Source organism: Macaca nemestrina, chromosome 8 (genome assembly GCF_043159975.1).
Source record: "Macaca nemestrina isolate mMacNem1 chromosome 8, mMacNem.hap1, whole genome shotgun sequence".
Lineage (NCBI taxonomy): Eukaryota > Metazoa > Chordata > Mammalia > Primates > Cercopithecidae > Macaca > Macaca nemestrina.
Genome location: NC_092132.1, coordinates 83,007,522 through 83,022,267, shown reverse-complemented (window position 1 = coordinate 83,022,267; position 14,746 = coordinate 83,007,522). Strand labels below are relative to the sequence as shown.

At 37.7% G+C, this 14,746-nt stretch overlaps 2 protein-coding genes across 5 annotated transcripts in view; both read left to right on the top strand.

Annotated features, from left to right (window-relative positions):
- The window catches only part of LOC139355597 (gametogenetin-like), a 197,591-nt gene that overhangs the window by 75,607 nt on the left and 107,238 nt on the right, over positions 1-14,746 (top strand). Inside the window, exon 5 of the mRNA XM_071067432.1 lies at positions 247-459. The gene's annotated coding sequence lies outside the window, so the exon portion shown is untranslated. The remainder of the gene's footprint in view (positions 1-246; positions 460-14,746) is intronic.
- LOC105482223 (sodium/potassium transporting ATPase interacting 3) overlaps positions 488-14,746 on the top strand; it is a 656,509-nt gene continuing 642,250 nt past the window's right edge. For 2 of the 4 annotated variants that reach the window (XM_071068182.1, XM_071068180.1), the window contains exon 1: positions 488-5,869. In XM_071068182.1, coding sequence (XP_070924283.1) covers positions 5,840-5,869 — 30 coding nt within the window. In that variant the 5' untranslated portion in view covers positions 488-5,839. The remainder of the gene's footprint in view (positions 5,870-14,746) is intronic. The other 2 variants (XM_071068179.1, XM_071068178.1) reach the window with 2 other exon arrangements.

Genomic DNA, 14,746 nt, shown 5'->3' with positions numbered 1-14,746 from the left:
TTCCAGAGTGACAGGCATTCTGTAGTATTGATAGGGATATAAATAAACATCATTAAATGCTTTACCTATGGCTTTGGGCCCTAGTATCATTATCTGAAAGCATTTAGAATGAGTAACTAAAAGCCAAGAAAATTTACAAATCTCATTTTGGAGAATAATTACAGTTATCTATCACCAAACTGCTGGCAAGTAATGGCATTGCCTCATTGGATTTTATTCCTTTTTATGACTCTGGCTGCTCCTCAGGTGTAAGATCTATAAGCCATCAAGTGGATTGGAAGGGCCAGGAAGACCAGAGGCCCAGAATGACTTCAAGAAACAGCATATAAAAGAGCATTGGCACAATATGGAGAACCAGCTGAAAAATTTGGAATTTGTATGTACTGAGCCATGTGAAGATTGCTACCCAGTACTAATCGTTTCCAAAAGATGGGTTATAATTAGCATTTATAATAACATGTAAGTTCTACTCTGTGTTACCTGATGTAGGAGACTTTATTAGTTACTCAGGGCTGCAGGAAAAAGGTCCACAAATCAAGTGGCTTAAAACAACAGATATTTATTCACTTACAGTTCTTGGAGCTAGAAGTCCAGAATCAAGATGCCAGCAGAGCCTTGCTCTAGGGAAAGATTCCTTCTCTGTTTCTGGTGGTTGTCAGTAATCCTCGGCATTCCTTGGCTTGTAGATGCATCACTCCAATCTCTGCCTCTATCTTCACATGGCCTTTACCTGTTAAGACTAGGTCCAAACTTCCCACACTATGTAAGAACACCAGTCATTGCATTAGAACCTCCCATAATCCAGTAAGACTTTACCTTAACTTAGTTGCATCTGCAAAGACTCTTTGTCCAATTCAAAAAAGACCATACGTTTCCTAACTCAATGGCTTTGAAAGTTAGTGATATTGAAAATACAAATGTGTATTTTTAGAACCAGTATGAAATTTGTGTTTATTGTCTATTGCTACATAACAAATCACCCCAAAACTTAGTGCCTTAAAACAACAGCCATTTTGTTATATATCAGGATTTTGTGGGTCAAAATTTGGATGGGCTTTGGCTGGGCAGTTCTCCATGTGGCATCCATAGTGGTATCCAGCTAGTGGCTTGGCTGGAGAGTGAAAAATGGTTTTGTTCACAGCTAGAAGGCTGGGCTTGGCTTAATCTCTCTCATCCTGCCTGTGAGCTCAGGACCTTTCCACATACTCCCTCCTGTAGAGTAACTGTGTATCTTAAATAACAGTTCAAGGTTTTAAGAGTGAGTAATTAAAGAGACAGGAACTAAAAACTGCTAGTCATTAATAAGGGACAGGCCCCCAAACTGGCACAGTATAGTTTCCATAATACTGTTTGTCGTTATAGTCAGAGCGTACCCTCAGATTTAAGGGGAGAGGTGTAACTCTCTGTGGAAAGACTAATTGTTTACCTTTTGGCTGGCCACAGATAGCTTGCATTTCACCCATCTTTGAAAATCTCATGCCAGCAAGGCACAGTGGCTCACGCCTGTAAAAATTCCAGCACTTTGGGAGGCTGAGGCAGATGGATCGCTTGAGGTCAGGAGACCAGCCTGGCCAAAATGGTGAAACCCCATCTTTATTAAAAATAAAAAAAATAAGCTGGGTGTGGTGGCTGATGCCTGTTATTCCAGCTACTTGGGAGGCTGAGATAAGAGAATTGCTTGAACTTGGGAGGTGGAGGTTGCAGTGAGCCAAGATCATTGTGCCACTGCACTCCAGCCTGGGTGATAGAGTAAGTGAGACTCTGTCTCAAAAAAAAAAAAAAAGAAAAAAAGTAATAAAGAAAGAAAAAAGAAAATCTCATTCCATCAGAGCCCTGCCTTGAATTTAAGAAGCCAATGATAAAATCAGGTCTGTGTAGAGATGAGACTCTGTGTGTATGTTTTCTCTCCATCTGAAGACCTGTAGACTATAGGTACAAATCTTGTGCCCTCCCCACAACATATAATGGTCAGAGAGGAGTAGATTCTCCTCTTTAAAAAAGAAAATGGGAAACATGTTCCTCAGTAATTCTAAAATCCAACCAGATACAAGTCACTAGATCCTTAACTAGGCTCTAGTCCTGTTTCCTGGAAACTATTTTCCTGGCTCTCCGTTTGTCTCTTGAATCCATCCTCCTTTTCCACAAAAACTTGATGAGACCCCTGTGTATCCAATGATGATCCAATAAATCAAAGAAAAGCCACATACACATTTGGTTCTGACATAGTCCCTTTTTGCTGGAACTTAGGGCATTCTGGGAAAATGAAAAGAAGCCTTCTTTCTAGTTGAAAGGATTCATCAGGCATCCTTAAAATTCACAGAGACATATCGTATGATTTCTAGAAGTCCAATGAGGCTTACCTTCAGATCTTTCTGAGAGGTCAACAAAGGAACATCCATGAGCTTTATTTTCCCAAAGCATGTTGTACAGGTAGCAGCAGCCTGGATTTAACCTTTGTCCTGAGGTCATTTGTAACTCTGCAAGTATATTGCTGGGAGAGCCTGGGAATTTTACCTTCATGCCCAGCATGTTCTGGTCCTTTTTTCCTCTGAATCTTGCTTAGAAACAGAAAGTTTCTCCTTTAGCTCATCCCTTTCCATGTTTTACCATAGGCAGCTAGGAACCAGTTGGCACTTTCTCCATTTTGCCTGTTCATCTTTCTTGCCAGACCTTTGTAAAAGTCCATTAAGTTTCTTATCATGTGCAACATTAATGCCAAAATTCCTGCCAGTACAGAAAAAGTATCACATATTTTCTGGCCTCCAATAACGTATTTTCATTGTCTCCAAAGCCTTCACCAACAGTCTTTTCAAGGCCCATGGGGCTTTTGCTAACAGTCCCCTTGAAGTCCTCTTCTTTCCACTAACAGTCTCCATGAGGCCCTTCTAGCTTCTTGAAGGGGTGGCCTGCCCCTCCACACCTGTGGGCGTTTCTCATTAGGTGGAATGAGAGGCTTGAGAAAAGAAATGAGACACAGAGAAAGTATAGAGAAAAAAAATATATAGGGACCGGCGCTCAGCATACAGAGGACCCCCGCAGGCACCAGTCTCTGAGTTCCCTTAGTATTTATTGATCATTATCTTTACCATCTTAGAAAAAGGGAAGTGGCAGGATAATAGGATCATCCTAGGGAGAAGGTCAGCAGTAAGACATATGAATAAAAATCTGTGTGACATGAATAAGTTTAAGGAAAAGTGCTGTGCCTTGATATGCATATGCAAACATCTCCATAAATCTTTTTAGTGCTTAAAGAGCAGCATTGCTGCTAGCACCTCCCACCTTCAGCCCTAAGGCGGTTTTCTCCTTGATCAGTAAACAGAACATACAATCAGGTTTTACACCTAGATGTTCCATTGCCCAGGGACGGGCAGGAGACAGATGCTTTTCTCTATCTCAACTGCCAAGAGGCCTTCTTTCCTCTCAGCACAGACCCTTCGTGGGTGTCAGGCTGGGGGACGATCAGGTCTTTCCCTTCCCACAATAAGCTGTCTGTAAGCTAAGGAGCAAAGAAAGCTAGTCTGAGTCCCAAAACTGAAGAACGTGGAGTCCAATATTCGAGGGCACGAAGGGTCCAGCAAGGGAGAAACATGTAGGCTTGGAGGCTAGGCCAGTCTAGTCTTTTAATGTCTTACTGCCTGCTTTATATTCTAGCTGGGCTGGCAGCTGACTAGATGGTGCTCAGCCAAATTAAGGGTGGATCTGCTTTCCCCAGCCCACTGACTCAAATGTTAATCTCCTTTGGCAACACCCTCACAGACACACCCAGGATCAATACTTTGCATCCTTCAATCCAATCAAGTTCACACTCAGTATTACCAACACAGCTCTTGACACAGGGTGGTCAGAGACAGGCTCTCTGTTCTGAGTAGCTGGCGTTAAGAAGAGTCTAAAGAATAAGAAGGAACTGCCTGTAATTAGACCACTAGGAAGAACTTTCCAGATGGTGAGTAAAACATAATGCAAAAGTTCTGGGGTCAGGATGAGGTTGCTTCGTTTGGGCAACTGAAACCCCAGAATGAGTGATGCCTAGTGAGTGAGTTAAGTGAGACATTGTCTGAGATGAGAGAGAAAGGTGGACAGGTGTTGTACCCAGTCCGTTTATTCCCCAAAGAAGACCACCAGAGACTGCAGTCAAAGCCAAGTGGCAAGGATCTTTATTGCAGGTTCGAACCTGGACCCCCGGCCGAGTGTCGGGCGAGAGCCCAGAGGAGGGTCAGGAACTGTCTCTTATAGTCAGCAGTAAACAAGTACAGAGTCATAGGGGTCTTTTTGAACGACGCAGGCTTGGGATTGGTTGATATTTGAACAGTGCGAGTTGGCTGTTCTTGATTGGTTCCCGCCATCCGAGCTATTTCAGTTACTCTTCTGACATGTTTATGACCTCTGGCAGGGATTTTCCTAACCGGTTTGTGGTTTGTCCCGGCTTCAGTTCCGAGAGCCAACTGTATTGTTCTTCCCACACAGGAACTGATGTAAAAGGGCCTACTAGGCCATAGTAAGGAGTTTAGAGTTTCTTTCTTTCGTTAGCCAGATAGGAAACTGTTCAAGTGTCTTTGCAGGAGAGGGCAAGGTCTAATTTATATTTTAAGAAGCTCAGTCTGACTGCTGCTTGGAGATTGAACCAGAGTGGAACAAAAGTGGAAGTGGGAAGTACACTGGGCTTATTCCTTTTGAACTTCCAGGGATAAAAGTTCAGCTTCTACACTGACTATTTCCTATGGAATTTTTGGTTCTCGTAAGTTAAATTGAACATAAAAATATGGAGACACCTTAAATTTAAATTAAAAAGGCAAGGGTTTTGTTTAGTTTTGTCCAAACTATCTTGTAAATAGCAATTTGCAAAATGAGATTCATCTTTAAATTTAACTTTGATTTCCCCTCGAAAACGGTAATAATTCCTAAGAGGTGCCAGAAATCAACATGTGTTTATTTACATGCTCTGTACCCCAAGTGAAAAAAGAATGTGCATATTTTCCTTATATTTCTTCAGGAAAGGATTTTATAAAGTAAGAACCGTGGGCTGATTGTTAAAGAAAACAAAAAATCTAACATTTGCTGAAATGGTAAGGAAGACTTTATTCAAGACTATTGTGATAGGTGTCAAAACTATCAGAATTGAGGAGAGAAATGGATATCAACTGAAAATACACGCAAGGACAAGTAGAGATTTATATCATTAGGACAAACAGGTTTAATACCTTTTCCTTACAAGGGTCTAGCTGACACTGATATGGCAAAAGACAGATTAATAAGAAAAGAGTATAACAAATTTATTTAACAAAGTTTCATGTTACATAGAAACCTTTAGGAAAACTGTATTTTTATGTTTTTTAATATATTCTTTATGTTTAGGTTTGATGAAGAATAGTCATGTAGAAATATAATTGGACCAAAAGCATATGATGTAATGATTATAAACCTAAGGCAGAGGAAGCCAGCCAGGACTGTTTATTCCAATTCTTCTTGGCCTCTCTTTTTAGAATTTTTTCCTCCTGGGTATGGGGCAGGTCACCTATCAAACGAGGGTTTTCAAGGGAGAAAGGAGAAGGTCAGAGAGTGACATTTCTAGGTTTTATGGCTTGCTTTGGGGGAGAAGAGTTCTAGTTTCCTATTACCTGGTTTGGGGAAAAGGAATTCTCGTTTTTATGGCCTGCTTTGGGGGTGAAATAGGAGAAGGAGAAAGGAGGGCAGAAGAAGGTCAGAGAGAACTTCCTGCTTTTGAGGCCCTGCCAATCGCTTTCAGAAGTCAAAGTCCTCAGCATGCCAAAGCACTGTACTTTGGAGTATCATGCTCAGAGCTGCAGAAATAGCCAAGAAGCAGATTTGGAGGTGATAGCAGATGGAAAATTCAGAAGCCAGGACATCAAGGGTAGGGGGAATCTTGCTAAACTGACATAATGGGATTCCTGCTGAGGGCAGGCTAGGGTGATCAGATATTAAGGATGAGAGGATTCCCTGTAAACTAAGGAGGATTCTTGCTGAAACTGGGCTATGCGGACTTCCCAAGGATGATGCTTTGTGGGGAGGCAAGGTGGAGGCATTGTCAAGAAGAGGGCTTAGGGGAGCCTAATGAAAGTTTGGTCAAGGAAAGCATCTTATCATCTTTATTCATTCTTCACAACAGACATGAGATACAGCTTCTACAAAACAAGACAGATTGATGGTAATATTTTATGTGCTGCCCATTAAAGTACTTACATTTTTATTTATCCAGGAATTGTAACTACATACTTTGGTGTTATTAGATTACCCTTGGAAACACTTAGCTACAGCAAGTTTTCTGTGCTATTTATTTTAGAATTCATGGCATATATAGACAGCTCACTTGCTAGCCATTAATTTGAGCTGTCAAAGACAAGTTACACAAGTGACAATTGGGAATTTGAGCTATTTGTGTATGTAATTATGAGTTCAACAGGCATTGTTTTTAGGTACTGTGATAGACCCTTTCTCTTACTTAAAGTATGTGATTTGGTTGCAAAGACATTTATGATGTTAATTTTATAAAAAATCAAGAAGGTGATGTGAGTCCCTATACTGCTGGCATCTCGGCTTGGATGACATGTTAACAATAACAGTTAGTCTAGATGAAATTCATTCTAGAAATAATACATCTTGTGAGTTAGAAGCAACCTTGAAGTGCATGTAATCAAAATCACCTATTTTACTGACTGAGAGGCAAGAAAGGTCACATTGCTGCTTAGTGACTCTTTCTGTCAAGTTAGAGCATCAAAAGCAATTTACTTGAACTACAGTGGATTAACTCTCCAAAGAAATTACCTTTGTTCAAATATGATTCAATAAAATGCCTTTAACCTTTATCCAGAGCTGCTGCATTTTTTCAGGATGAAGAGTCAAACCTGATGTCTTTTTGTATGAAGATCCACAAGAAAAAAATTCTTTTGAAATTTAATGCCAGAAAACAAAACAAAACAAGCAGAAACTACATCTCTGGTGAATAATTGGCAGACTTTCTTTTGACATCATGAGACCCATGAGGTTCATTGTGTTTCTCTTTTTCACTTTGTGTCCAGGGCCTGTGGAGTTAGATGACAAGGGCTAAGGAAATGTTCTCCCTTTTTACTCTATGCTGTTTCTTGTTTCCCATGTAACTTTTCTCTGCGCTTTTGTATGTAAATTTTTATTGCAAGCCACCCCACAAATGCTTTTTGAAAGCTATTAAACTATAAATTATTCAGGAATAAATGTGAAGTGACAAAGTCAAGACTATAATCCATATTTCCTATCTCCCAGTGCAAATTTCAGCCCATTCTATCATGATTGGAAAGGCATTAATATCTCTGACAATTCTTTTCTCAATAGAAAAAAAAAATGTTTCCAATGTTTGTGCAAAAGGGAGATATAAAAGATGTGTCTTACTCCCTCTATAACTTTGGCTCAAATTTTAAAACTTAACAATTGCACCTCTCAACCACTGAGGCAAAAAAAAAAAAAAAAAAAAAAAAAAAAAAAAAAAAAAAAAAGAGATAGAAAATAAAAGGAAGAGAAGAAAAAAAAATATTTCTTTTTGTTTGGTTGCTTTGGAAATTTGGAAGTATATTATTTTATTGGCACTCAGAGCTGTGCACAGTCCTGTTGGAAAAATCTATATATTCAAAGTGAAGCTTGGAACAGACTTGGGTATCCTTCTGAATACAGATGATATGTACTAAGACTAATGCAATAGAAACCTTTTAAATCAAGCTTTTCCTCTGTAACAAAAGTGTCTAGTCTCTTGATTCCTGAATCCATTAATGCCCTTTGAGTGTCACCCAGTCACATACTGCTGGGCATCAGGTTGCCTTTCCAGTGTGGAAGCCTGAGACTCCTGCACAAAGGAACTCTTAGAGCTCTTGATGTTTCTCATCTGGTGACACTGAATTACAGGACTTCTCTTTTACTAAGTGCTGACTGGAAGAAGGGTTATCACAGCAGCCCCAGCCAGCGTGCCACAGCTGCCCGCACTCTTTGTAATGTTCTTTGAAAAGAATATATTAATAACGTCCAAAGTTGGGTCAGGCTGTCAGTCACAGAAAGAATTACTCTTGAGAGGTTAAGATTCACATTCTTAAAATCAAGTGGGAGTCACAGTAGATATTAGAAGAATGGAGTGAGGCATACTTTAATATAACTATCAATGTGCCTATAATAGACACTTGGGGGAGAAACTGGGAATATCATACTTACAGGAAGCATGTCTGATGAGAACACAGAGAGTGGAGAATACAAGTATGGGATATTATTTTGGATTTCTGGCTATTACATATCATCTTTCCTTTTTCATCATTATTATTATTGCAGACTACAACCAAATATTATTATTTATTAATCTTTCAGAAATCACTTTGGAGCCTGCATAAGAGTACATACTCCAGAGTCTGACCAAATCTGGGTTTTGTGACATAGCTCCTGGGCTACCCTGGGCAATTTACCTAAACTGGCTTTGCCCTATCTCTTATGAAAAATGGGGTAATAATTGTGCCTACTATATAGGATTGTTGTGGGATTAATCGAGTTAATATTTGTAATATTTATAAGTTGCCTCGAATTCTGCCTGGCATAGAGTCAGCCTTATTTGAGTTGTCATTATTATTTTTACAAATTTATACTATCTACTCAGGTGACAACTTATTTTTATTTCAACATTATTCTCTCATTTATATACATAAAACTACTATAAAATTCACTATTCTGTAGTCAACTGAACATCTCATTTAACAAACATTTAAACACGTGTTTAAAAATGTATTATTTGCTGGACACAGTGGCACACACTGGAATCTTAGCACTTTGGTAGGCTAAGGCAGGAGAATTGCTCTAGGCCAGGAGTTTGAGATGAGCCTGGGCAACATAGCAAGATCCCATGCCTTCAAAAAATGTTTTTAATTAACTGGGCATGGTGACACATGCCTGTAGTCCCAGCTACTCAGGAGCCTAAGGAGAACTTCGCGTCCAGGACTTTGAGGCTATAGTAAGCTCTGATTGTGCCACTGCACTCCAGGCTGCATGACAGATCAAGTCTCTGTCTCTTAAAAAAAAAAAAAAAAAGTATACTTAGTGTTCTGTTTACAGAAACTTTTGAATATGAAAGTGGGTATGAAGTTGCTGTACTGTAAAGACCACATTATGATCCTTTATGGATGGATGAATAAGGTTGTTATTATGGTCAATGTATAATTAGTATCCAAGTGATACTTAACATTTTAAAAGTTAATGTTATTAACATTAGAGAATTATGCAAATAGAAGACAAGAAAGAAAACTGGCAAAGGCATTTCATCTTGACATGAAAGTTTGTATTAGTTGTTGAGATTCAGAAATCCATTTGACAGCCAGGCTTGGGTGTGGAGGGTTGTTGTGGCTTCTGGGACAACACAGTGCTGGAGCTGGACCTTGATGGACTCATCTGAAACACAAATAAAGAAATCACTTCTTTGAAATAAGTTTAAAAGAACATTAAATGTCAGGCAGCCCGATCTCTATGACTTCTATTTAGAACAGTTGATGTTAATGGGAAATACAATGTACATAAGTGCATTATGTAATTATGTACATATATTATACATAAGTGCATAGTGTATACTACATTTCTAGATGTCAACATTTTGAATTGTTGTTATCACAACAATATTCATGTTTGTGATATTTCAAAGCTCTATATACCGGGAGGAGAGTGATTAAAAACATTTTAAAGTGAGAATACTAGATTACCCTTATTTAGCTAGATAGCTTCATATTTTTACATAGAAATAGAAAATGGTACATTATATTTTCTCTCCTCTATGCTATTGCTTTTCTTTCTAGTTGGCAGTGGGAAGGGTGAACTGTGTGATTTAGTAAGTACATTATACTTCTAATTGCTATGTGTGTTATCCTGCAACCCAGTTGCCTATAGATGTTGACTGCTGTCAGTACTTCATCTAGTTTGCTACACACTAGTAAAACACTGTTAAAACTAAGAAATTTAGAGTCTTTGGTAGTTCCATATGAATTTTAAAATTTTTTCTGTTTCTGTGAAGAATGTCATTGGCATTTTGATAGGGATTGCATTAAATTGGTAGATAACTTTGAGTAGCATGGAAATTTTAACAATATTAATTTTTCCAGTACAATCCAATATATTTTTACTTATTTGTGTTCTTCTCATTTTCTTTCATCAGTGTTTTATGGTATGCATTGTAGAGATATTTTACCTCTTTGGTTAAATTTATTCCTAGTTATTTTATTTTATTTTTTGGTAGCTATTGGAAATGGGATTGCTTTCTTGATTTCATTTTCAGATATTTTGCTATTGGTGTATAGAAACTCTACTGATTATTATATGTTGACTTTGTATCCTGGAACTTTACCACATTTATTTATTAATTAAAACAGGTTTTTGGTGGTGGCCATGTCATATATATATACAAGCCATATACACACACACACACACACACACATATATGCACATCTATACACATATAAAAGCATATATACACATATATGTATACATATATACATATGTATACTTGGAACATATATACCAGTTTATATATAATCAGGTCATCTGCAAACAGGGACAGTTTGACTTCTTTCTTTCCCACTTGGATGCCCTGCATTTTACTTCTTTTGCCTAATTTTTCAGCTAGGACTTCCATTACTATGTTGAAGAAAAACAAAACATAGTGTGTGTGTGTATGTTTTCCTGCATACATACACAATGGAATACTATTCAACTATAAAACAGAATGAAATCCTGTCATTTGAGGCAACACAGATGAAGCTAGAGAACATTACATAAGTGAAGCAAGTCAGGCACAGAAAGACAAACATCATATAACCTCACTCTTGTGTGGAGTATAAAGAGGTTGATCACATAGAAGTAGATAGTAGAATAGTTGTTACCAGAGGCAGGGGAGGAGAGAGTGGAGAGGAAGGTGGGGAGAGGTCAGTAAAAACGTAAAAAGTTTTAGTTAGCGAGGAAGAATAAGTTCAGGTGTTCTAATACCCAGTTGGGTCAATGTAACTAAAGTAACGTATATTTCAAGACAGCTGAAAAAGAGGATTTTGAATGTTATTGCCACAAAGAAATGATAAATATTTAAAGTGATCGATGTGTCAATTACCCTTATTTGAACATTTTACAGTGTATTCATGTATTGAAACATCACACTGTACCCTATAAATATGTACAATTATGATGTCAATTATAATTAAGACAAATTTTTTTTTTAAATCTAAGAAATTTGGAATTGTGAAGTGTACCATATTAGCCAATAAATTATAAGATTTCAATGATTTGTACACCTTATGCAGCTATTAAACCAGCAAATCCTATTTTTTGCATGAAAATGATCTTGGAAATAATTTATCACATGTGTATTTTAAGGGCTTTGAGATCATATACATGCAGAAGAAGTGAGCCCAGTGTGAAGAGGCTGACTAGCCCTCCTATATTTTGAAGGTCTGGAAATGGCACAACCTGGATATTACTGAGTCTACCAAAGCCTTTACTTTTAGACATCATGGGAGTTGTGTTCTAGGTGCCACTAGAAAGGTTAACCTGAGTCGGTTTATTCTACATTAGTAATTCACCACAGAACCATCAGGGTTACTGAAAACTGTGAATTAGATGGAATTTTCTGAGGTTTATAGAAAAGACAGAGTACAATAATTCAGCGACCATCACAAGGTATTTGGAATGGGTACAATAACTGCTCAGTAGCCTACTGTAGGAGCAAATGAATGACATAATATCCCCACTTTACCTTTCATTTATTATGGCCAATCAGAAAATCCTAATGACAAGTGACAATTTAAGCAGGAGAACTGAGGATATTTAGAGTGGTGAATAAAGGGTTGGTGGCATACGTGTCTGAAGAGCCAACACAAAGATCTTCCTGTGGACAGATAGTTACAAGTGATGCTTTCCCATACAAACTGTAAGTTGGTTCTGGACGGTGTAGTAGTAAGAGGATTTTAATGTGAAGGCGTCTACTGTAAGTTCAGTTTCCTAAAAGCAGAGAGTCCTTGGCTTATCTATGTGCTGCATAACTTAAAATTACATTTCTATGAAGGAAGATAGGAGCTTTGGTTGAATTTATTCTATCCAAAGAGATCAATGTATTGGTGCTTGTGGGAACCTTGGGAGCTTGTCATGCTATCAACATAAAAGTTGCAGTAGAGAGAAAAAGGAGTTGTTGGGCATCTCCAGATATGAGTCTTGCCTTTAAAAAAAAAGATATCAGAAAATCTTAAAATAAAAAGATGTATTTCCATGTTCAAAGATTCTAAAGAGATTAAGAATTGATAGAAGAGTTTCAAAGGCATATCTTGACTATACAACTACAAATTACCTTAAGGAAGATCAAAAAGTGGGCATTTCTGTGGAAATATAAGTACATTTTTAATAAATCCAACTTTTAAAATGAAAACATAAAAATATCAAAGGAAAATGCATAACTAAGCAAGGATTCAAAAAATATGAATAAACATGTAGGAATAATGCCAGACGAAGTGTAGGATGGGATGATTTTTTGAAAAATGTTTTAAAATTTAAGAAGTATTTTTGCAAAGCTAGTTAGAGTGAAACTAACAAGGAAGATATGATAGGCTCATTCTGGGGTAGATAAGTATGAGGTTGCAAAATGACAATGGGAAAGCAAGAGCTACTCATTCTTCATTTCTTCCATTTTATCCTAGCCAAAGAATAGACTTTAAGTCGAAGGAAGAGATTCTTCATTAATCAGATAGGGGATCAGAGAGTGAGAAAATACATAGCGTTTAAATAAGTCAAGTCTCACAAGAATTGTCAGGCCTTAAATGAACTTGAAGATATGATTTTAGACTCCCAGTATTTTTTAATTTTTAAATTTTTGTATTGTTTTATTATCAGTATCTTATTGTTTATAAATACGGTAGGCTGCCATCGATAGGCAGCCTTGATCCTAATTTCCAACATTTAGGAAAAGGTGAATTTAAGCAGCTATCAGTTATTATATGTATTAGTCTCCAGCAAAGGACTAATAAATAGAAGACATAAGAAATACTTGGAAAAGAATGTAGTGATCACTAGAAAGCCTCATGAGTTCACTAAGAACAAGTCATTCAACTTAAACTATTTGGTCTGTTTTGAAGGAATACTAACTCAGGAAGCATGCTTATATTTGTAGATGACATAATCTTTTAGGCATTGTAGATAAATATAAAAACATTACCAAATTTGAAAAGAAAATTGTTGGCTTGCATGATGGAAAAGACAGACAAGATGATATACTTTGTTAGAAATCAACCTCCAAAGCACGGAATAGGAAAGTTACATGTGTAACAACATTAAGGTAAAAATAGGCAGAGGTTCGGTTGCTCATAGTTTGTATGAGACTCAGCTGTGTTTTCTGGATTCTAAAGTATCTAACACAAATCTTAGGCTTCTCTATGGGACTTTGTAGCTGAGATTAGCAGAAACTCTCCACTGAGCAGTTCTCATCTGGAGTATTTGGCTTACTCTGGATGTGAATTTTAAGATGAACTCTCATAAATAAGAATGTCCTCACCTGAGATGAGTGAAAACTATGTTGTATAAGAAACTGTTGAAACCATTGGAGATACTAGTTTGGAAGGAATTACACATGATGACTATTTTTAAATATAAGAAAAATGATATCATTTACTCATTTCTCATCCAAAATATTGAACTAAGAAATACGAGCCAAAGCCTGCCTGTCCTACTCAACAAAGGCAAGAAATGTCTTGCTCGTGCCTGGCTTTCAGAAAATTCCTCTGTGTTTTCAGATTTTCATTTTAGGTTAGCAGAAATGATGGTCCCTTATGCTTAAGTGGCTATGTAACCCTTGAACAGGTCATTGCTGAAACACATCCTGATCTGGAATATGTAATTCTAGTATTAATAGTTGTCATTTAAAAAATAACTCCATATGGACAAAAGGAAAAGCCTGAGTATTTCCTGAGCCTCATTAATTCTCAGGACTATCGTACATCATCGTGCATCTTCTGCCATACTTAATTGTGCAACGAAATTTGTGGCACAGTTGTTTGGAGGGTCCAGGTGTCTTCATGTGGAAGTGCAGCAATGGGATTCTTTAATATTTGATCCCTCTAGGGAAGGTCGGAGCAAGCTGCCTTACTTTAGAGGGACTGGGAGTCTGGACTGCTAAAATTAGAGGTGGGAATTTATTCAGGAAAGTTTAAGCCTGGGTTGAGGCAAAAACCTAACTATACAGGTAAAGGTTAGAACCAGATATAGGTGTTAGAGATGACAGATTGTGATTTGTTCAGTTGTTAGTAATTAGTATACATTTGGTGAATAAAACTGGCTTTAAATAGAAGGTTTAGGTAAAGCTGAAGAAAATATAAAACTTCAGGAAAAGTGTAATTGGAGAAGCAGATGTTGAAATTTGCTGTGGGTAAAGACAGTAAAGCCTATGTGTGTGGTACAGACCTGGGTCCCAGCACACACACAGCACTAGTCGGGGTCCATCTGGAAAGAATAAACAGGGCAGGCTCAGTAGCTAGGCTATTACAGTCCCTGAAATCCTTGTTAGGATGAGTTGAAGGGAAAGTAGCCTCTCAGGCTTGTGCCAACCAGAAGACAAACTTTGAATTCTTCCCAGTCTCAAAGGGTGAAGGTAGATACATCAGACCTTCTCCAGGTGAAACCTTGTTTCATCTCTTCCTCCTGCTCCTCCCAGGACCTGAAGAGACACATCCACAACTTTACTACTCCTTTCAGGTTTGGATTTGTGTTCTAG